Genomic DNA, 23,406 nt, shown 5'->3' with positions numbered 1-23,406 from the left:
ACAACCTAAACCTACCCTCCATATCTGAAGATACACACTCGCTCATCAAGTATTTACTAATGACACTTCACAAACTAGCAAAACTAGGACCCCACCAAACACATGAGTTACTGCTGCTATTACAAGTACTAATACTTTATACATAAAAAGACCTACAAATACTTCTACTAGGGCTGCACAATATATCAGTATTGAATCAAACTGGGACTTGTTAGACCTGTAGCTCTTAACTTTACACAAAACATACAATACATAAGCTACTTCTGCAACTACTACAACTAGTAGTACTAAGCTTTACTACTTCAGCTGGATAGCAAAGCCAAAATTTCACAGCAAACTGCAAACTATTACTACTTCTACTACAGTTGCACAATAAATGACAATTGCAACTACCTCTACTGCTAGTACTTCAGCTACTGCTGCTGTTACTGATACTTTTACTAGTGTTTGCAGTCATCAACCTTTAGTTTTGTTACAAAGTACTACTTCTACTGCTAATACTGCAGCAACAACAACGACAACAACAACTACTCCTAATACTACTACGCAACTACTCAACTACTTCACTTGCCTGTGGAAAATGTAGATAAGACACTACTGCTACTGCTACTACTACTTACATAGCAAAGTAATGCAAACCCTGACTATTTGCGTTACTACTACTGCTACTACCACCAGTACACTCTAAGAAGTACTTGTTTGTTGCAGTGCATACTTTCGTGCTTGCTAGCACATGTTAGCTTCACCACTAAAAGCAGAACAACTCTGACCCAAATGTCACAGGAGTTATTAAAGCTAACGTTGTGAAGTGACCTAATTTAACCCAGCGACGTGTTCAAACAGGAAGAGAGGAGAGAGGAAGACTGACAGAAATGAGAGAAAGAGAGAGAGGAGAGGAAGAGAGGAGGGAGCACGTACCATCGGCTTCAGCAAACGTTTTTCGAGTGTTGAGAGAAGATTAGTCCAAAAATCTGTGACGGAGTTTGAGCTTGAGACGAGAGAGAGAGGAGCAGTCAGACACGCCAGACACGCACGACAACATTCAAACGCATGTAAACAGAAGACACGCCCAAATAAAGGAGGGGATGAGAGAAAGAAGGGAAAGAACAGAGTGGAGGAGAGAGAGGGAGGTGATGAGAGACAGGGACGACAGGGAGAAGGAAAAAAGAGGGAGAGAGGGGGGAAGGCAGAGGAGAAATAGAGCAAGAGAGAAAGGGAGTAAAAGGAGAAGGAAAGAGAGGGGAGAAAGAAGGAGAGAACGATGCAGGGAGGGGCTCAGAGATAGAGGAAATAAAGAGAGAGAGTGGGAGGGAAGGAAGGAGGGAGGGAGACAGGGAGGGGAGAGAGAAAATAGAGAGGGAGGAAAGGGGCAAGGGAAAAGAGGTGAGGGAGAGGAGACGTCCATATAAAGACACGGCCCACAGAGAAGAGACACGCCCACAGAGAAGAGACACGCCCACAGAGAAGAGACACGCCCACAGGAAGAAGCTGAAGTTATGCAAATGAAACAGACCTATACTGCAAAAACCCCTGACACAACTCTCAGAATAGATTTAATTAAAGAAACCATAACGTGCACATAAACTAAACTCTTACTTCCTGGTTGGACACGGGCTGCACATGTGACATACGTAGAGGTAATACCATAACTGTTACCTAGCAACCGTAATGTATACAAGGGCTAGAACTTGTCTAAATGGCACAATAGTTTTGAAATACAAATGACATGGCCTTTATTTAGTTAAATTAAGGTTTAAAGTGTCAGAAAAATGTCTTAAACTACTCACCCATTCACACACACATCCATCACTGTGAAAATGCTCTCCACATACACAATGATGTTTATATCGAGAGCGGGATTTGAACCGCCAACCTTCAGATCAGTGAACAAACGCTCTACGAACTCTAAAATCCTCTACCCATAAAGCACTTGGACCAAGATTATAATTCCGAGGTTTAGATGTGTATTTTTGCAGTGCATGCTGTACCAAACCAGCCGGACATGCCCCACACTGCTTCTGATTGGTTTGACAGACTCTAAGCCCCGCCCCTTCACCACGACAGGAAAGATATACAGACTTAAATGCACACACACTAACACACACACAGAGCTGGACAAATACTCAAACAAGATAATATTTGGACAAAAAGGTTTGAGTAAAGCCAAAGTGAATTGGAGGGAGGTGATGGGAGGATGGTTTTATGATTTTTTGGAGAGAGGTGTGAAAAAGGAGGAGGAAAAAAGAGGAGAAAAAAGAGAGGAAATGGTTAATGTGAAGAAGTTTTGGGCGTGACACGAAACAGTCACTGCTCTGGAATCTACAGACAACCGGAGAGGGGAGGAAAGGAGAGGGAGGGAAAGAAGAGAGGGAGGGAAAGAGGGGAGGGAGGGGAAGAGGAGAGGGAGGGAAAGAGAATAGAGAGGGAAAGAGGAGAGAGAGGGGAAGAGCAGAGGGAGGGAAAGAGGATAGGCAGGGATTGAGGAGAGAGGAAGAGTGAGAGAAGAGAGGGAGGGAGGAGAGAGAGGGAAAGAGAAAAGAGGGAGGGAGGGGAGACAGAGGGAAGGAGGAGAGGATGAGAGAATGGGGGGCAAAACAGGAGAGAAGGAGGGAGGGAGGAAGAGACAAGAAAGGACAGAAGTTCAGCAAAAAGTGTAAGAATTAATATCTGTGTGTGAGTTGTTTGAGGTAGTTTAGACCTCTACAAACATCTATGAAATGTCTCTGTGTGTCAGATGCCCTCCCTGTGTGTCAGATGCCCTCCCTGTGTCTCCATGGGGTCTTATTCTGTGTAAAACCTGCTAACCCTGTAGATCTGTACACACAGCAGACGAGGAGAGGACACACAAGGAGCTGTGTACAGACACTTGTAGAAGTGATTCTAATGTGAGGTTTTGACATGTCCTCGTGTGTCAGATGCCCTCCCTGTGTGACTCTAATGAGAAGTTCGACACTGGAGCTGAACATGTTTCACTGAGCCGAGACATATGACAAGTCTCCAACAAAAAAACAACAACACCACATTGTTTTGCAGAACTGTGACTGACAAACAGCACACAGTCTGTATCAGTGCTGTCCTCAGGCTAACTCCAACGCAGCTCCACTGTGTGTGAGAGAGGAGCGCCCCCAAGTGGACACTCACACACACTGTATTCAACTCAAACAGAGAAAGAAGGGTGCAAGAGCATAGGATGCAAACTGCTAACACTGGCTGCAGTTCCATGCTCACTCAAAATCAGATTCATATCACTTTTTTATCAGGTTATTAAAATTATGTCAAAAGCAAAATCTCTCAGATTTTTTTTCTACCATATTTATTACTCAAGAGTTTTTAGATGTCACCCATGCCACATTTGAGCAATGTAGTGATCTCTTCTGGGCCCTATTCAAACCCTCCTTACAGTCAGCAGTACAATCCTGTACAAGACGCTGCCACTACAATTCTCCATAAATCTACAAGAACATGATACAAAACTGTACACAGCAACTTGACAAACCTGATGTGATGAGCAGTAGTTTGATCAGTGGGATGCAGCTGATTGTGTTGTGTGACTTAGTGCAAAGAGCAAAGGGAGGGGAGACTCAGATTTGGTGTGCATGTACTTTAGCCAAAACAAAACTATCACATGACCTCACACACAGGTTTGAAAAAAAAAATCTATATATAAAAAAAATATATCTACATAATTTAACAATATATATGAAAAAAGCAGAAACAAGAGCGATTATGAAGGAGGCAGAATCTCACAGCTTACAAATCAGAGTCAAGGTTGTGAGTATGTAACAGCTTTACTACTGAAAAAGGGAGGGCAAAGAGAGAGAGAGATGGGGCAGGTCAAATGTCTCCTCTCATCCTCCTGTGTCCCTGTGTGTCAGATACCCTCCCATCCTCCTGTATCCCTGTAGTGTTAGACTGACATGAAGGCAGATCAAATGTCTCTAGTGAATCTGCAGATGTAGTGATGTGTCAGATGCCCTCCCGTGTCTCTAGTGAATGTGTTTCTTCTAGTTGTGACTTGTCTGTTTTCAAATCCTAGAAATCTCAGGGTATATTTATTTGACTTCCCCGAACAGCTTTGTACAGAAGTCCTGCCCACAGTCCTGAGATCTGTCTGAACCTGCGGATTTAATGTTGAGGGAAAAATTTATTCTCAGGGTTAAATTCATCACGCTAACTGCAAAACACTCACTAAAAGTGGAGCCAATCAGATTAGCATTTCTTATAGAAGCTAAAAAGACGATGATGCAAATTCTGCATTATGTAACATGAACAGTGTTGGGAAGTAACTGAATACTTGTACTGAGAATAGGTATTCTGAACACTCATTTTAAGTACCTGTATTCTGGTACAGTTACTCTTTCATTTGGTGATATTCACAATACACAGCCTCCACAGTCTGCATTTAACCTGCTCTGGGTGTTAGCGTTAGCATTAGCCACAGGCGTCAACAGGCAGAGCTCATTATCTATGGGTCCTCATCCTGGAAAAGACAGTGATTGGTCTCGTCAATATAGATATCTAAAAAATGTGCTGTATCGGGGCTTTTGCCGTTACCAGCATCGATATCAGAACAACCCTAATAAAAAGTCAGATTAAACTCATGATTTTATTTAAATACAGTTTCCTAGTAGTTTTTGCATGAATTCTGCAGGTGCAGTCAGGTGAGTGCAGTTTGGGTCAGATACAGAGATACAGAACAGCTTTGAGAGTTTTTGCCACGGCCCCTTTTTTAGTCAACGATCGATCGGCAGCACACGTCCTCCTCCCGTCAAACCCGTGGTGTGGGTAGGAAGGGGCATTACCTTCAGCAGCCTCTCTCCTGATTGGCTCTTTGGTTGCTATGATAGATACACACAGTCAGAGTTCCAAATATGGAATTGGGATCGATTTCCTGCTATAAATGCTAGCCTTAAAGAGCTTCAACCGAACATTGTGGATGATGTCACACTCCCTCAGCCTCAGTCCACAAAAAATATGCAGATTATGATCCAGAGGAGCAAAGAGAGAGGTGCAAAAGATAGAGAAAGGTGGAGGAGGAGCTGAGGTGATATTACAGTCCTATATATGTGTGTCACATGTCGGACATTTCAGTCTATTTCTGTCCCTCTGAGTCTTTAGGAGTGAGTTTGTGATCACACAACTGTTTAAATGAGCTGTGCTAGATTTTTGAAGCATTTGGGTCTGACCAAATGAGTCAAAATGTGTCTCGCCCCAGTACAGATATAATGCACAAGCAGCTCTTGAGGTCAAAATAAGTCCGCTGTGTGTTATTTGTATCTAAAGTGGTTTATTGTCCAATAATAAGCAAGTGCACTGTTGGCATGCGAGTTGTTGTTAACATTATCGTAACTCCAAAATTTCCCTCTGGCCTCTGAGAGATGTGAAAAGCTCTTAAACTCATCATGGTGAATATCAGGATGCTCTGAATGCATAAGGTAAGTGAGGAATAACTTTGGACCAACACACATAGATGTGCACGTCACCTGCCCCCATCTATAACTCCATCCTCAGACCCAAAGCAAACAAAGGAGAACAAAGAGAACAACAGAGCTAGCCAGAATACCAATAGGTGTGAAAGCATCCACTAAGAGCTGAATGAATATGCTAATTATGACTCAGGCACAGTTCACACTACAGCCTACATACAGAAACTGTAAACAATAACTGTTGCCAGTTTCAGTGTATTTAGTGCCTCCCTGCAGACAGATATAAGGCAGTGTCCACCAGCAATCTGACCAGAACTGAAGAAGCAGCTTGGATGAGCAGCAAAACGTCTTCACTCCTACAACGTTTTGTCCAGTTGACAGATTTTACTTTTGGATTTTACTATGTTTGTACAGATCTAAACTACAGGGTTTGTAGTTTTGATGCACAATAACACAGGAGATTTAGTTTGTGGAGCAAATTATTGAACTTCAAAATTGCGTCTGTTCAAATAGTGATTTAATTTTGATTTTGCTAGACCTTGCAGCCCTGGAAATGTATGTGTCCTTATATTCTGTACACGAGGCTTTACAGCAGCTGATATTTGAGTGTGTCACATGGCCCACTCTCAGGTCTATTCCTGTCACAAATTTCACCCTCAGACCTCCAGGTACTGACCAGGATCCTAACCAGACCATTTATTTATCCTAATGGAGATAAAAAGGTAGTGCCAAGTTACAGGTTTGATTTATGGAGAGTTTTTTTTGAGCATTAAAACACCTAAAGGAGAAAATGCAAGAAAAGTTCACCGCCGTACAGTGAAGATGATCAGGTGACGCCAGGAAAGTTCCACAGTGTAGCTTTAGATTCCACATGTGGTCATGTTGTGTCCAGAACTTTAACTCAGGCCTCAAACCCACAGAGGCCAGTTTCCTGAAGCCATTTCCTGTGATTATCCTCCAGTACAAATACTACACAGGGGGTGTGTAACAGTAAGAGTACTGTGAATACTGCCATTACACAGAGTACTACAGTAATCCTTGCTATCCTATCCTATTCTATTGATATTAGCACCTTAATATTTCCAGCTACTTAATCTTGTGTGTTTATTTCAGTGTCAGCGTGTGATCTGTAGTGATGTAATGTCTATAGTTTGTTTATGGGGTGTTTTTTCTTCCCATGATGCACTGAGAGCTTCCAGCATGTTTTCCAAAGTGGGACTAACATGGAATGGCAAATATAGTAAACTAAACATATACACTGAGCACTGTAAAAGTAAGAGTACCTCAGACTATACAGACTAATGTAACCCCTCTAAAACTGACATTATTCTGAGTATGGGTGTACTACACCAATACTTCCCAGAGTGCACCAGTACTGTATAACTGCTGCTCTCAGAGACAGTCCAAAGTTCAACCTCTGTGACTTGTGATACGCTCAGTAACTCACAGCAAACACACTGATAACACACAACTACACAAATACACAACTGCACAACTGCATACACCAGAGCAGATTACTAAAACATGAAATACAATATACAGGAATAAGTACACACACTGACCAGAGCAGGGAAACATATGAAGTATGAAGTATTGTATGCAGAACCTATACACAGTACACACACACAACTGATAACACAAGACTCACACAACACATAAATACACAGCTACAGACACCAGAGAAACATGAAGTAAATACATGCAGTGTGAAGTACTGCATGAAGTACACACAGAGCTGAAAACATCCAACACAACTATAGACACCAGAGCAAGGGAATATGAAGTATGAAGTACAATATGCAGTGAAGAACTGTACTGTTGATGTGCACACCAAAATCTGATTATAATCTGATTTCTGGATGTGATTTAATTGACCTGTAAAGCACAGTCTAATGTGAGTGTCAGAGGGATTCTGTGATCACAGAGACATTAGATGATTTGGCTCTTTACATGTTGTTTTAATAATAATGAGATTTTGAGTGAGCGCGTAACCACAGACACTGTCACAAATACAAATAACACACTGCAGTATTTTTTATTTTTATTTTAAGATACCTGTCTGAAGGCTCCAGAGAAAGTGATCAATCATCACTTAAAGTACGAGGTCAAGTGTGGCTTAATATGAGTATTACTGCATTAACACAGCAGAAAGAGTAGTAGTAGTTGTAGCAGTAGTAGTAGTAGTAGCAGTAGTAGTAGTAGTAGTAGTAGTAATAGCAGTAGTAGTAGTTGTAGCAGCAGTAGTAATAGCAGTAGTAGTAATAGCAGTAGTAACAGAATATGTAGCAGTAGTAGCTGTAGCAGTAATAGCACTTGCAGTAGTAGTTGTAGCAGTAGCAATAATAGTAGTAGTAGTATCAGTAGTAGTAGTAGTAGTAGTAGTAGTAGTAGTAGTAGTAGTAGTAGTAGTAGTAGTAGTAGTAGTAGTAGTAGTAGTAGTAGTAGTAGTAGTAGTAGTAGTAGTAGTAGTAGTAGTAGTAGTAGTAGTAGTAGTAGTAGTAGTAGTAGTAGTAGTAGTAGTAGTAGTAGTAGTAGTAATATACAGCAAACATAGTAAATATAGTACAGGACTAGTAAAAATGTTCAAAACAGACATATTCATGTGGCTCAGCTTCCTGTCATATGCAACATTTGAGGACCATTTCCTCATTCAAAACATGCAGTATTTTGTTGATAATTGCTATGGCAACAGTCTGAAATTGTCATCATTCTGAATCCTACATAATGAAGTCAGTCAGACTGTATCCATATCCCCACAGATACAGCACAGCATAAGGGAAGTAGTACTTGTACTTCTCCTGTACTTATTGTGCTTTTACTTTATGTACTTTAATACTACTTCATGGACTTTAATACTACTTCATGGACTTAGATACTAGTTTGTGTACTTGAATACTGCTTCAAGTACTTGTATCGTGCACATTCTTGCAGGGCAGAGCTATAACCTCTGGCTGCCCCACGCCCTGCTGTATTGCCTCATAATGACAACGGAACAAAGACTCTTTAAACTCTTGTAACTCAAACACAGTACAAGCATTACTTGAAAGTACTCTGATTGTAGTACTACTGTAGTATTACTGTAGAACTACTGCAGGACTCTATGTACAACCAGAGCAGAGAGAGAAAATGGGAGGACGGGACACAACATTCCAGCAGCAGAGAGCTGGAGACAAGCCAAGAATCAAGTCAACGAAAAACATCCAAAACTGGGCAAGCCAAGACTGGGTTTAGTCATGCTAAAGTAATGGTTTAGTCCTGGTTTAGTCCTGGTTCAGTCCTGGTTTAGTCCTGGTTTAGTCCTGGTTTAGTCCTGGTTTAGTCCTGGTTTAGTCCTGGTTTAGTCCTGGTTTAGTCCTGGTTCAGTCCTGGTTTAGTCCTGGTTTAGTCCTGGTTTAGTCCTGGTTTAGTCCTGGTTCAGTCCTGGTTCAGTCCTGGTTTAGTCCTGGTTTAGTCCTGGTTCAGTCCTGGTTCAGTCCTGGTTCAGTCCTGGTTTAGTCCTGGTCAAATTGCTAGATTAGGCTAAATCCTGTTGAATCAAAACATCTGTCGACAGATGTTCCAGTGAAGTCCCAGTTTGGATTTAAACCTGACGTAGTACTTGTTGAGCTCAGGAGGAGTTCCAAGTTTAGATTAAGTCCTGCTTAAGTCCTGGTTTAGTCCCTAGTTTTATTCATCATCTGAAAAGCAAAGCATGTGCAACTTAAGTCCAGATTTACTTCAAGTTAAGACCCGGTTTAGACTTGATATGGACCTGGTATAGTTCATGGTTTAGACTCTACTTTAGTCCTGGTTTCATCATTGCTTAGTCCTGGTTCAGTCCTGGTTCAGTCCTGGTTCAGTCCTGGTTCAGTCCTGGTTCAGTCCTGGTTCAGTCCTGGTTCAGTCGTAAAAGTTGGACTCACTTCTACTACAGAGACGTCTCGTAGACCTGGCTCATCCCGTGGATTGGAGCCTCGAAACCAGCTGATAATCTGCCCCATGTCTGCAGAAAGATCCCCCCCAAGATCCAAGAACCGAGAACTAAACCAGGACCAGACCAGAGATCCAAAACCAGACAGAAAACCAGACCAGAGACCAGACTGGAGCTCAGGATTCAGAGCAGAGGGAGTGAGCGTGCCTTATCACACAGTACACAGACACATGAACAGGAGGAGGGGCGGGGCTAAGAAGAAAGAGGGTGGGGTTTGTGTGTGTGTGGGCGGGTTTATATGGAGAAATGGGCATGGTTATGTGGAAAGTGGGAGGGGTCGATATTAAAGGGACAGAAGACGAAATCATCAAAGAAGGGTCTGTCTCCTCTCCAGGTCTACAATGTGAATAGGATTATATTTGTGATTTATGTTTTTTTTAATCTAGACTTGAGTTCACAGGTCACATTTGAAACATCTGAGAGACTGAAATCTGAACTTTAAACTCATCCAAGAATCCCCCACGTTTCAGAACATGTTTGTAGAGGTCTAAACTACAGGATTAGCCTGTAGTTTAGACCTCTACAGTAAACCTGTAGTTTACACAGAATAAGACTTCATGGAGACAAAGGGAAGGGCATCTGACAAACAGGGAGGGTATCTGAACCATAGGGAGGGCATCTGACACAGGGGAAGGGCATCTGACACACAGGGAGGGTATCTGAACCATAGGGAGGGCATCCGACACAGGGGAAGGGCATCTGACACACAGAGAGGCATAATCCCTTTCTAAAAACTCCTCCATGCTACGTCCATGTGTAGAGCTCTTTTCTGACCTGTACAGCAGATTTATGACCACAGACCTACACCACACCTCCAGATCTCCCCTTTCCCCCTCTCTTGCCTCCTCCCTCTCTTTCTCTCCCTCCCTCTCCCTCTTCTTCGCTCTTATTTTCTCCCTGACTCTGTACACTCATGTTCTGGCCCTGCACAGTGGGGCTGCAGGTTAATGTCCTCCTCATTATTACAAAACAAACACTGGTGCATTTCTTCATATTAAAAGTTTTAGCCTCCAGGACCAAGGTCAGGTCTGAGCCAGAACCGTGCTTTAGTCCTGCTTTAGACCTGCTTCAGAATCCTGCTTTATTCCAGCTTTAGACCTGGTTCAGAATCCTGCTTTACTCCAGCTTTAGACCTGCTTCAGAATCCTACTTTACTCCGGCTTTAGAATCCTGCTTTAGACCTGCTTTAGTCCCTTTTTAGTCTTGGTTTAGTAACTCTTTAGTCCCGTTTTTGTCCTGTTTTGGTCCCGGTTTAGTCTCAATTTAGTCCCTCTTTAGTCCCGTTTTGGTCCCCTTTTGGTCCCTCTTTGGCCCTGCTTTAGTCCCACTTTGGTCCCGCTTTGGTCCCGCTTTGGTCCCGCTTTGGTCCCGCTTTGGTCCCGCTTTGGTCCCGCTTTGGTCCCGCATTTGGCCCCGCTTTGCCCCCGCTTTAGCCCCAGTTTAAACCCATGTTCATTGGGGTCAGTATAAGGACAGTGTTGCATGTTTCTGTTGCACAGACTCAGACTCGGGGAGTGTCTTTGACAAACACTAAACTGAACTTTCCTCCACTTCTCCTGAGCCTCCTCTTTGTCAGATGCCCTGCCCTGTGTTTTAAATAATGCATTTTAATTCTAAGCACAATCTCTATAAAGAGGGGTATTTTACTTCTTTTACTTTATCTCCTGTGTAACTTCTGTGAGGTATTAAAGAGTCTAAACATATTTACATCACCATCACAAAATGGTACCTTTGATTGTTTTGAAAATGGTGAAACAACATTTTTATAAGTTTCACTTTTGTTTTTGATGTTCAGAGTCCTCCCTCCTTCTGCTCTCCATAGTAGTAGCAGTAGTAGTAGTGATATTAGTAGCAGGAATAATAGTAGTAGTAGTAGTAGTAGTAGTAGTAGTAGTAGTATTAGCAGTTGTAGTATTGGCAGTAGTAGCAATAGCAGCAGTTCTAGTACCAGTTGCAGAAACATGCAACTAGTGACCTGGGTTAGTCCAAGACCAGACCAGAGTCTTTATGTAAGACTCACCTCACCTACTACAAGAATTTCAACAATGTCCTCTTCTAATAATACTCAAGTCAGGAGCAGACAGGAGCAGAGCCAGAGGAGCAGACAGGAGAAGGTAAGAACAGAACCAGAGCAAATCAACTGGAACAGAGCCAGAGGAGCAGAGCCAGAGGAGCAGAGCCAGAGGAGCAGAGCCAGAGGAGCAGAGCCAGAGGAGCAGAGCCAGAGGAGCAGAGCCAGAGGAGCAGATAGCAGCAGGGTGGAGCAGAGGATGCAGAAGAGAAGAGGATAATTCATAGGAGAGGGTCAGGTGGAGCAGAGGATTCCCTGTGAGGTTAGCCATGTTCAGGGTGTAGCAGTAAAACCCTTTAATTGTTTTGCTCATTAGTCAGAGCAGAGGAATCGTGTCACACCTGGAGATCAGAATTGCAAACAAACATGAGCCCTGAGAAAAACCTGGGTCCCAGGTGAGCCTGGGTCTGTCTGTGCAGGTGAGCCTGGGTCTGTCTGCGCTGCTCAAAACAGCAGGTGTTCATTGTTCACACTGCACAGATTTTCTGGAGGCTTTTAAACGGCTTTGTATTGGGATAGAGTGTATTTGCCCCAAGTAAAATAATCAAACCTCAATGGTGACGTCCAGAATAAGGTGAATAGATACACTGCAGCTGATTCTCTCTGGGAATGTGAGGCCAACTGTAGGCACTGCTCTGTCTGAAGCTGTTACTCAAGTCAGACTTTAATGTGAGCCTTGTTTTAACACAATGGAACTACACCTGTTGAGCTGATTTGTGCTGTTAAACAAGTACCTCAAGCATAAAATTAGTCACAAGCTAGCTGGCATTAGCCAATAGTTTTTCAGTTAGTCACTGTCATCTTTTTGTTGAAAATCAAATTCCTAAACAGGACCATATTTATCACAGGCTCCTGAAAATGTGCCGTTTTAATCCATTTTGTATTTTTTCTTTTTTTTCCTTTTTTCTTTTTTTTTTGGACAGCATTTGTAAATGTGTGCATTATGTCTCCATGGTAACTGCAGTGAACAAGAGCGACCCAATAGTGAAGTAAACAGAACTAAATCCATGTGTGAAAAGATTTAACAACAAAACACAAATTAAACAGAAAAACTACAGAACTACAAATACAAATACAGAGATATTGCAGAGAGATTCTGCCATGTTTACAGAAATGTTCATTAATATGCACTGAAATAAACATTTGAGTACAAAACAGGAGCACGCTGTTCAAATGAGTCACATGACACACCTGGAGGGCGTGTCATGGAGGGGAATAAACCTGCAGAACCAGCCCCAGATTCAAGAGGAATGTGTTAAAAGAATTTAGCAAAGATAAGGGAAAAGCAACCTTTGATGCGACAGATAAAACACATACAACAGGTACTACAAATACCACAGATACTACAGATACTATAGGTGAGTGGCGTGTGGTCAGGGGAGTCAAGGCCAGCAGTGCTTGTGCAGTAAAATCAAAAATCACTTTTAAAAATAAAATGTAATAATTACAAAATATGTTCAAATAATCCTGTTTTCCCTAAACTCCTGCCTGTCTGAAGCATAGTTGAAATCATGGTGTCCTTTAGTACACCCTACTGGTCACTGAGCACACTGCAGCACCTGCAGTTGTCAGTGTGTCCTTAGCTTGTGTTGCGGTGGGCCATGCTGGGCCACACTCTCTATAAACACTTATAGCCGGAGAGGCCAGCAGCTTGTTTCAGGTCACACTCACATTAGGCATTTTGAAGGCGCCGTGCTCAAGCAGGATTGCATAGGATTCTATGCCCCACACTCACACCTGCACAACCAAACCGAGTCACGGCCCGGTGACGTCCTCACACGGTGTGGTTTGTTTACAGGTTGCGCAGCGATGTTAGTGGACGCTAGTGAACGCTTTAGTGGAGGAAAATAAAGCCACCCGCGGAAATATCTCTTAAACAGTGAGGTAGATGTGAGTCCTACTGTGATACACTGAGTTTGTGGATAAGAGCAGGAGGAGTGAGGACAGCCAGAGGCGAGAGGCTGCAAAACTTGTGTTTGTCCACGGTCCTTACTGAAGGTGAGCACGGATTTGCCATGTGATTTTGAGTGGATTTTATTCACCATTTTCCTCGTATGAGTGACATAAACACTCCTGACAGGGCTTGTATACGAAAGTCATGTGTGTGCGTGTACAAGAGAAACTGGGCCGTGCTTTGGCCCACTTCCTTCAATTGGGCCAAAGTCCGAAGAGTGTCGTGCCTGGGCTTGGTTCGTTTGTACTCAAACTGGACAAACGTGTCACACTTTAGGAGCTATCCGTGCTTGGGCACAGTTTGATTGGGCTAGTGTGAGGACACCCTTAGAGACTTGTGACTGTTTACTGAGGACCACGGCAGGCTCAAACAGTGCTAAATAAACCCCATGCAGGAATCTGGAGGAATCAGACATGTGAAGAGATTTCTAGTAAGTGCACGTGTGCAGCAGGAGATGACAACAGCAGCACCAACTTTTTGTCAAAAAAATTACTCTTTTACCTTCACGTTTCTAGTGATTAGGTGTTAGTTAGAAATACAGACAGTCATTTAATCAAACATGAACTACTTTCAGGGCCAGTTTGTGTGAAATGGAGGATCCAGATGCAGCAGTAGAGAGACAGCGGCTCGAGAGGAGCAAGTCAAGATGCCTGGCAAGTCCAGACGTGCATGTCTGTTTTTTTTACAGGGGGATATCAGTTTGGTCCTCACTCCCTTTGTCGTGTCAGAATCAAACGTGATCGTGCATTCACGGAGATTCACCGGTGACCAGACTCACATCTTCACGAAGTACTGAAAAAGTGTGTATTCTGGATCCTGGCAACAAGTCCTGACTGTTTTCACAATATTTATGTTTTAAGGCAAAGATGACATCATTATATCAATGTGCAATGCTATTGTTAGCTCCTTAGTCATAGTACTGTGGCTAATCAGACACCTCTTGAAACTATGACTTGAACTAAATCTGGGTCAAATGCAGAGGACACATGACCTTTCACGGCCAAAAACTTAAAACATGACCTATTCACTTCCTTCTCCAGTTTTATTTTCGTAATCAGTGATACTCGTAGGATTCGGCAGTGTTGCGTAGTCATTTTGGTACTAGTGTGATGTGCAGCTATCCACAGGGGGCGTCGTCATGCCTATTAGTCACCACAGTTTTCTAACGCAGAAGTCAGCGGACTTGTTTCTTTTATTTAGTCGTTTTAGAAGAATATTGTGATTTTAAATTGTATCAATGATCCACAGGTGTCAGAGATGAGAACTGTAGAGACACAAGCACAATAGGGCTGATTTAAGGACCCACAGAGTTGTTGTACTTGTGTGGTCTTGCTCTGAGCGACGAGACATTCAGAATCAGACGATTACTCAGATTAAGATTAACGTGATTAAACTGTCATTTGTCACAGTGTTTTTCTTAAACAGGTGAGATAAACATGGAACTAACACTGGCACAAAGCCCAGCCTCTGACTGCTCTGACGCCTTAAACAGGTGCAGGCAGAATCAGGCGCTGGGCCTTTAGTCAATGAACCATGAATGAGTCGATGTACGCACAGTCGACCAAAATGTGTATTAGTCAATTAAATATTTTATTGAGATGATAAGGATTTATATGAGACACCAGCAGAAAGAAGGTGAGAGGGAGTGACTGAGCTGAAGAGTTGGTAGTTTTGGTATTTATCAGTAAAAAGCATAGACTTTATAAAGAAGTGGACTAAGTGAGTGTGACATCACCCACAGCGTTCAGCTCCAGTCAAATTAAGCTCATCGAGGCTAGTAGTTATGAGAGTTTTTCAATAGAAAGTGAATTGGTGTCAATGGAGCCACAAGCGCACCCATGCTCACTTCCTGTTTGAAAAGCGATGGCTAGCAAGTTAGATGCTAGATATAAATATATAAATGTCCATACAAGGTAAAAAGGTCTGATTAAACTCAAACACTTGATCTTACTTTATATAAACACACTGATTACTAGTATTTTTTTCTGCATAAACAGTTTTTGCATAAATGCCCCCTGAAGGTGTGGTCTTGTGAGTGCAGGTTGTGTCAGACAGAACGTTACAGAACAGTTTTGAGAGCTTTTGCCACGCCCCCTTTTTAGTCGACCAATCGGTCGGCAGCACACATCTTTAGTCCAACAAGACCACATGAGAGCCCTTTACATAAGGAAATGTCCAGTGTAATCTCCCAAACAAGAGGATAAAGTGATGTTTCTGTGTTTTTCAGGTTTTCATGTTTTGTGTGATGCTTGAACTTTCCTGGGGGTGGAGGTGGGGGAGGGGCTCTGTTGTAACAGCTGCTATTTATACTTAAACTCATTACATCACTGATTTACACCTCCACTCTGTCAGACCAACTGCATTACAACTACTACAACTATAATGCAACTACTGCTGCAACTACTACTACTGCAAGTACTACAACTAATACTGCAACTACTGCTGCTACTACTACTGCTACTACTCCAACAACTACACAACTACTACTGCTTTAACTACTATGACTACTTCAGCTACTAGTACAGGGACTACTACTTCTGCAAGTACTGCAAATACTACTACTACAGCAACTATACTGTAACAACTACTGCTACTAATGCTGCTGCAACTAGAACTAAGTACAGTACTTTTCTGTGTAATGCAAATACTACTACTACTGCAACTATACTGTAACAACTACTGCTACTAATGCTGCTGCAACTAGAACTAAGTACAGTACTTTTCTGTGTAATTATTTTTTGATTAGTTTAAACTTTGCAGTTTAGACTAACTGCAACTAACTACTACTAACTACTTAAAGAGTGTGTAGTGTTGTCAGAAGTATTGAAAATCTGATACTAAACAATAGAAAAACTAGTATTAAAATTTCCAGAATATCTTTAGAATGATGATGAGCTGCATCAGAACAAGTATAAGACACATAGACAAGTATACACCCATGGACCACTGAGGGATTACACAGGCCACATGGAATAGGAAAGAAAATACTACCATTTAATGTGTAAAATGACATTCTATTGTCTAATCATCGTGATATCAAGTCTATTCCTTAGTATCAAAATCCAGTTTGGAATTTTAGTATCATGACCACACTAAGAGTGAGTACATTGCCGTGTCCATAGGTAAACTCCAGGTGGCGCTGTCACACTCAGAGCTGGTGTAAATGTGTCATGCTGTAGTTTTAAATATGATTTTATAGCAGCTCACTGCTGTGTTTTATTTGGAGCTCTCATGATTTCATCCTCATAGATCTGTGAAGGTAAATCTGAACCATGCGTCACCTTTAGAGGAAGTGACACTCACGACCTTTGACCTGTGACCTCAGCGGGACATGAGGTCGTTCTGATATGAATAAAGAGCAGGATAATTCACCATGATGCTCCATTTTTGTTTGTCTAATTACAAGAAATAAATATGACGTTCAGACTTTTGGGTGTATTCATCAAAATTGGGACTCAACTGGGACTAGACCAGGACTAGACCAGGACTAGACCAGGACTAGACCAGGACTAGACCAGGACTAGACCCTGTTGTAATGTCAGGTTTTGTTGATGGAAAGATAAACACAGACCACACAGGAGCATATATGTAAACAATAAAACATCCATAATTAAATAATTGCATATTCCTTTAGGTGTATTTATGAGCTGAAATGTTCCACAGTGAGGCTTTACCTTAAAGCAGCGTGTAAGATTTCACCTTTACTACTTAATCTTGTAACAATGCTCATCTTGTTTCTTCTTGCTCTCAGTCACTCCTGTGCGCTCTCCCGTGACCTCCACCCCCGCCCTCTCTGCACACTCCTCCTCCTCTCTCCCCTTCTTTGACCTCTCCTTGCACACCCTTCCACCTCCTCTCTCTCTCCTCCCTCCCTCCTTCCTTCCTTCTTTCACTCCTCCTGCCTCTTTCACTCCTCCTCTCTCTCCCCCTCTCAACTTTCCTTGCACACCCCTCCTCCTCTCTCTCTCTCTCACCATTTCTCACACCTCCCTGCGCACTCCTTCTCTTCTCTGTCCCTCTCTCCCCCTCTCTCCTCCCCTTCTCTCTCTGACCTCTCCCTGTCTTCCCCCTCTCTGTCTGACCTCTCTCCTGCCTCCCCATCTGACCTCTCCCCCTGTCCTCCCCTGTCCTCCCCCTCTCACTCTCTCCCCTCTCTCCTTCACTACATTAAATCCTTGTGTTTAATCCTTGTGTACATTTAATCCTTAGTTCACTATAGAGTTACATCTGGTTGCTTCACTCCTCCAGAGGATTCAGTGTAACGTCAGGCCAAACGTTTAATAGTTTTCCAATAATACAAGAGAATATACATAAATCTTAAAACTGTATTACGGCACTTTACTGGTCCACCACCTTCTTGTCTCCATGGAGATGTGGAATGCTAGTGGACCCACAACCAGAAAAGCTACAGTGTGCACTTTTAAATAAACAGCACAGCTCATTTTGATTTTTGGGAGAGAAAAGTTGGACTAATCTTTCAACATTAACTCTACACTCCTCTCCAGTGCCCCACCCCCTCCACCTCCCTCGCTCTCCTCCTCCTCATTCTCCCTCTCTTCCCTCCTGCATCCTCTCTATCTCTCCACCCTCCTCTCTCCCCCATCTCCCCTCCTGTCCCCCCTCGCTCCCTCTGCTCTCTCCCCACTTGTCCTCCCTTTCCCCCTGCTCTCTCCCCCTCTCATCCTCCCTTCCTCAGCCCCTACTCTCTCCTCTCTCCCTCCTCCATCCTCTCCATCCTCTCCATCTCTCCGCCCTCCTCTCCTCTTTAACCTTTATGTGCACTGAATCTCTTTATGTTTGTCTTCAGTTATTACAATTATCTTTCCCACAGAGATAACGCACATACCAGCGCTCTCTTATCACGTTTACGCCGCAGTTACGTCACACTTTACGTCCTCTTTGAACAAGGCACAAACACACAGCGTCACAAATGTGTTTACAACATCTGGATTATGGCAGCGTCATCTGTGTGTGGAGAGTCTGTACCTGCATATACTTGGACACCGCGATGGGGCAGCACGTGGAGAAGCGACTGGGCAGATGCGCGTCCAACAGGTCCCCTCCGTGCTGCACGCGGACACACGCACACACATAGACGTAAAGGTGAAAACATTACAAGATTCTGTGTTCTGGTGAAACAGGACGTGCCTCTATTGTTTTGAGTTTGTTTTGGCTGAAGTTAAAAGCTACATCTTTGGACTCTGGACTAAACACGTTTAAAAAGGTCTGGACTTTGCTAGACTAAAACAATCATTTGGTTTATCGCACAAAGCGGGAGGAGACATTGGCGCACCCTCCTTTAGCGATAAAACCAATGCAAATCTATGACACAGTTACGCGATAACTAACAACTCTGGCCAAATTTAGCCCATTCAAAAAGATACGAGGCTGCACCGCTGCGCTCTAGGCACTTTATCTACACGAGGAGTGCCAGTGTGTGCCAGAACGTGCGCTAAGGTGCCAAAGCGTGCGTAAAAGTGTCAACAAAGTGCCATAGAACGAAATGTACTCACGAGGGTCGTCCAGTACGCTGCGTACGCCATGAGGAAGCCGGGAATAATGCGCTGCGCTCGGCTCTGCCTCTAGCTCAGCTGTCGGTCCGCCCCGGAGTCTGCATCATGCCCAAAGCTCGTGCCACTCCCCGCGCGCAAGCACTACACACCTTTTATCCGGCACGAGCGCACACACACATACATACACGCACACGCACACAGACACACGGACGGGTCTCGTACAGTGACAGTAGAACAGGACATCAGAACAAGTCTGAGGAGACAGGCGGATTACGTGAAGACTCTCCCAAAAGAAGAGCGCCGACCCAACAACCTCACACGCACAGCCTCACGCACGCTCACGCACAGACGCTACACAATAACCCCTCTGTGGCACACCTGCCTCTTGTTTAAAAAACATGTTGACACAATTATCACGTAAAATGAAGCAATTTTCTTGTGAAATACACTGATATATTTGGGGGGGGGGGGGGGGGCATCTGAAACACCACTACATCTGCAGATTCACTAGAGACATTTGACCTGCCCCATCTCAGTCTAACACTACAGGGACACAGCAGGATGGAAGGGCATCTGACACACAGGGATATATAAGTGGATGGGAGGGCATCTGACAGTGAGAAATATAGGAGGGTGGGAGGGCATTTGACACACAGGAAAAGTTACATTGCTCTATGTGCTGTTGCTATGGAGACACAACACACAACGTTTAGCAACTTAAAAAGAGGCACTGTTGTTTTTACATATTGGTCAGAAAGGGAAGTACTGAATATGTACTGGTGTAAAAGTATTTAAAATATTTCTAATAGTGCATTCCTAAAGTTGAAGTAAAAGAGACACAATAGTTTAGCTCCACTGGGTGTGTGGAGGAAAGCATTAGACTAAAGTTGTGTAATCATGTTTCAACATTTCAGTACTGCAAAAACCAACCAAATATGAGGCCTACTATGAGTAGAAGCAGCCGAAGCTACGACTATTACTACTACTACTACTACTACTACTACTGCTACTGCTACTGCTACTACTACACTACTGTGGAATATTACAAAGGAACAACATTTCCATGTAAACAAGAAGTACGTGGACATCCTCCCCCAGGCCAAAGGTCAGGTTTGTGGAGATGCTCTCACAGTTATTCTCACTGTTACTCAAGGTAGTTACTCTCACAGTTATTCTCACTGTTACTCAAGGTAGTTACTCTCACAGTTACTCTCACAGTTACTCTCAGTTATTCTATCTGTTACTCAGATGGTTACTCTTATAGTTACTCTCACACTCGCACAGTTACACTCAGTTACTCTCACAATTACTCAGAGTGTTACTCTCACAGTTACTCAGAGTTACTCTCACAGTTACTCAGTTACTCTCACAGTTACTCAGTTACTCTCACAGTTACTCAGTTACTCTCACAGTTACTCAGAGAGTTACTCTCACAGTTACTCAGAGAGTTACTCTCACAGTTACTCAGAGAGTTACTCTCACAGTTACTCAGAGAGTTACTCTCACAGTTACTCAGAGAGTTACTCTCACAGTTACTCTGACTGCACTTTCCAAATTAAAATTCCCTTGAATCTTAGTTGAGTCATTTCTTACATAATCAGGTCTACACAGAGTACTGCAAAAAAACACACGCTTAGAAAAGAGTAGAAGAGAGAAGAGGAGAGAGGAGAGAGAGGAGAGAGGAGGAGAGAGAGAGAAGCGGAGAGGAGGAGAGAGGAGGAGAGAGGGGGAGAGAAGAGGAGGGAGGAGGAGGGAGGAGGAGAGAGGAGGAGAGAGGAGGAGAGAGGAGGAGAGAGGAGGAGAGAGGAGGCCTACACAGAGTAGTGCAGAAACATACACACTGATGCCACGTCCAATCACAACACATCAGCTCATGTCTCCCATAAGGTCTGCAACACAACACTGAGAGAAGAGAGGAGAGAGAGGACAGAGAGAGGACAGAGAGAGGAGAGAGAGGACAGAGAGGAGTAGAGGGAGTGGAGTAGAGGGTGAAACCAGGTCAGTCGATGTCTGTCCTGTTTCTGCAGCAGCGCCACTTTTCCAAAACAAACTCACTCTCTTTTATCTGGAGTAAGCCTCATTAGCATCAACATAAACTTTTAACACATTCCACGCGCTTGGAGACCGCAGCGCTGCGTAAAAGTCTCGTGGCAACAGCTCAATCTGCAAAGGTATGTGAAGTACAAGTACTAGCCAGCCTCGAGTAACGCAGAAGTAGTAGTACTCACCTCTTCTTTGTGTTTCTTGTGGTGACCGTGCGTCCTCTTCTTGTGCGGCATCTTCGCAGTAGTGGTCGGTTCAGGCTTTGGGGGGTGTGGGACTAAAAAACTGTCCCAAACGCGAGCGGTAATCTCTGATGCAAAATATCCGTCAGACTCCGGTGTGAGGAGGAGCAGCGGGCGCTCCTCCCCCAGGAAACCGCGGGCAGGCTGCACTGGCACGGGCGCGGGCAGAGTCACGTCTGTGCGCCAGCGGAGCTTTGGAGAAATGAAGCGAAAATAGAGTCATTATAAAGTGCATCAGTGCTGCTTTGTGCTTTTATATGTCCGGACAGAAAATGATCAGTTTATTATGGCGCATCAGAGTCCCAACCAGTAGACCCCATGATCACGCGGGCACAAGCCGAGGAGGAGGCCTAAAGTTTGGGCTTGACCCGACACGCCCCTCAGCCTCAGGAACGGTTGACTCACTGCTCTGACGCTCACCCTCCTCCTCCACCCTCCTCCTCCACCCTTCCTCACACAAACACCCTCCTCCCCCATACCTCCTCCCCTCGTCACCCAAACAAAGCATTTTTCCTTCTCCTCTCCTCCCCACCATCTTCAATCACTCCTCCTCCTCTCCTCCTCCCCGTCCTGACCCAAACCCTCCCGTATTCCTCCCCCTCTCCTTTCACTCTCAATGCTCTCTCATGTTCCCTTCCTCCCTCCTCGTCTCGCTCTGTCCTCACCCGAACACTCCCCCACTCCTAAACCAAACTCTCTCTTTGTCCTCCTTCTCTTTCTCTCCTCCTTTCCTCCCCCTTCGACTCCATCCCTCCTTCTCCCCAGTACCTTCTGCAGTAGGACACAAAACGTCCTGCAGGGGGCGCGGTTTACCAGGACATACTGACGTGGCTCACGGGTAAGAGCCGATTTAGTTTAGTTTATCATTTCAGCTTAAATTCATTTTTATTTTTTAGTTTATTAAAAACAAACAAACAAACTTTATTTTTGTGAATTTTAGTATCAAGCAACAATGACTAAATCTAGTGCGCACTGGGGTCGCTCCACAGAGACACTGACGTGTAAAAACACAAAATAAGTATTTGTCATGTCAGTCTTATCTCTGTACGAATAGATTTAGTTTTGCAAAAGGTACATGCGGCAACTTAAGTCCTCTACACCCTACCCCCCCCTACACCCTACCCCCCCCACACCCTACCCCCCCCCCCCTACACCCTACCCCCCCACACACCCTACCCTCTGCTCCTCGTCCTCCTCCTCTCCTCTGTTTCTCTCCCCTGCTCCTCGTCCTCCTCCTCTCCTGTTTCTCTCCTCTGCTCCTCGACCTCCTCCTCTCCTGTTTCTCTCCTCTGCTCCTCGACCTCCTCCTCTCCTGTTTCTCTCCTCTGCTCCTCCTCCTCTCCTCTGTTTCTCTCCCCTGCTCCTCGTCCTCCTCCTCTCCTGTTTCTCTCCTCTGCTCCTCGACCTCCTCCTCTCCTGTTTCTCTCCTCTGCTTCTTGTCCTCCTCCTCTCCTCTGTTTCTCTCCCCTGCTCCTCGTCCTCCTCTCCTGTTTCTCTCCTCTGCTCCTCGTCCTCCTCCTCTCCTGTTTCTCTCCTCTGCTCCTTGTCCTCCTCCTCTCCTCTGTTTCTCTCCCCTGCTCCTCGTCCTTCTCCTCTCCTGTTTCTCTCCTCTGCTCCTCGTCCTCCTCCTCTCCTGTTTCTCTCCTCTGCTCCTCATCCTCCTCCTCTCCTGTTTCTCTCCTCTGCTCCTTGTCCTCCTCCTCTCCTGTTTCTCTCCTCTGCTCCTCGTCCTCCTCCTCTCCTGTTTCTCTCCTCTGCTCCTTGTCCTCCTCCTCTACTCTGTTTCTCTCCTCTGCTCCTCGACCTCCTCCTCTCCTGTTCCTCTCCTCTGCTCCTCCTGTTCCTCTCATCTCAGTGTGTAGAAAATTCTCAGTGTAAAACTGACACTTGTTTAAACAAATACAGTGATAAAAACATGTTTTATTTCACAGTTAAGACACAAACCTGAGACTTTTACTAATCAAAATGAACAAACATATTTTAACATTTCATATTCTCAGAGAAATAAAACAAATCATTCTGTAAATATATAAAACTGCTTTTAAAACATGAAAATATTTATAGTCTCAAACCTCAACCTCAAAATGACAAAATGATCATAGTTTCATCTGTGAACGTTTTATGTCCAGAGGAAACATCATCCTGAGATTAAAATCTTTTCAAGAAAGTTTCCAGGATTCAAAATGA

General features: G+C 44.0%; 1 protein-coding gene across 27 annotated transcripts in view; it reads right to left on the bottom strand.

Moving 5' to 3' along the window:
* The window catches only part of cast (calpastatin), a 52,199-nt gene extending 30,880 nt beyond the window's left edge, over positions 1 to 21,319 (bottom strand). For 4 of the 27 annotated variants that reach the window (XM_055222051.1, XM_033967119.2, XM_055222052.1 and 1 more), the window contains exon 1: positions 9,329 to 9,564. In XM_055222051.1, the coding sequence (XP_055078026.1) occupies positions 9,329 to 9,406 (78 nt within the window). In that variant the 5' untranslated portion in view covers positions 9,407 to 9,564. Of the gene's footprint in view, positions 1 to 918; positions 1,164 to 9,328; positions 9,565 to 18,407; positions 18,489 to 18,934; positions 19,056 to 21,162 lie in introns of those variants that run through there. The other 23 variants (XM_055222060.1, XM_055222062.1, XM_055222063.1 and 20 more) reach the window with 12 other exon arrangements.
* Between the last annotated feature and the right edge of the window lie 2,087 nt (positions 21,320 to 23,406).

This window comes from Periophthalmus magnuspinnatus, chromosome 5, assembly GCF_009829125.3.
Source record: "Periophthalmus magnuspinnatus isolate fPerMag1 chromosome 5, fPerMag1.2.pri, whole genome shotgun sequence".
Classification (NCBI taxonomy): Eukaryota; Metazoa; Chordata; class Actinopteri; order Gobiiformes; family Gobiidae; genus Periophthalmus; species Periophthalmus magnuspinnatus.
The sequence above is the reverse complement of the archived record's forward strand: the minus strand, read 5'-3'. Positions and strand labels throughout refer to the sequence as shown.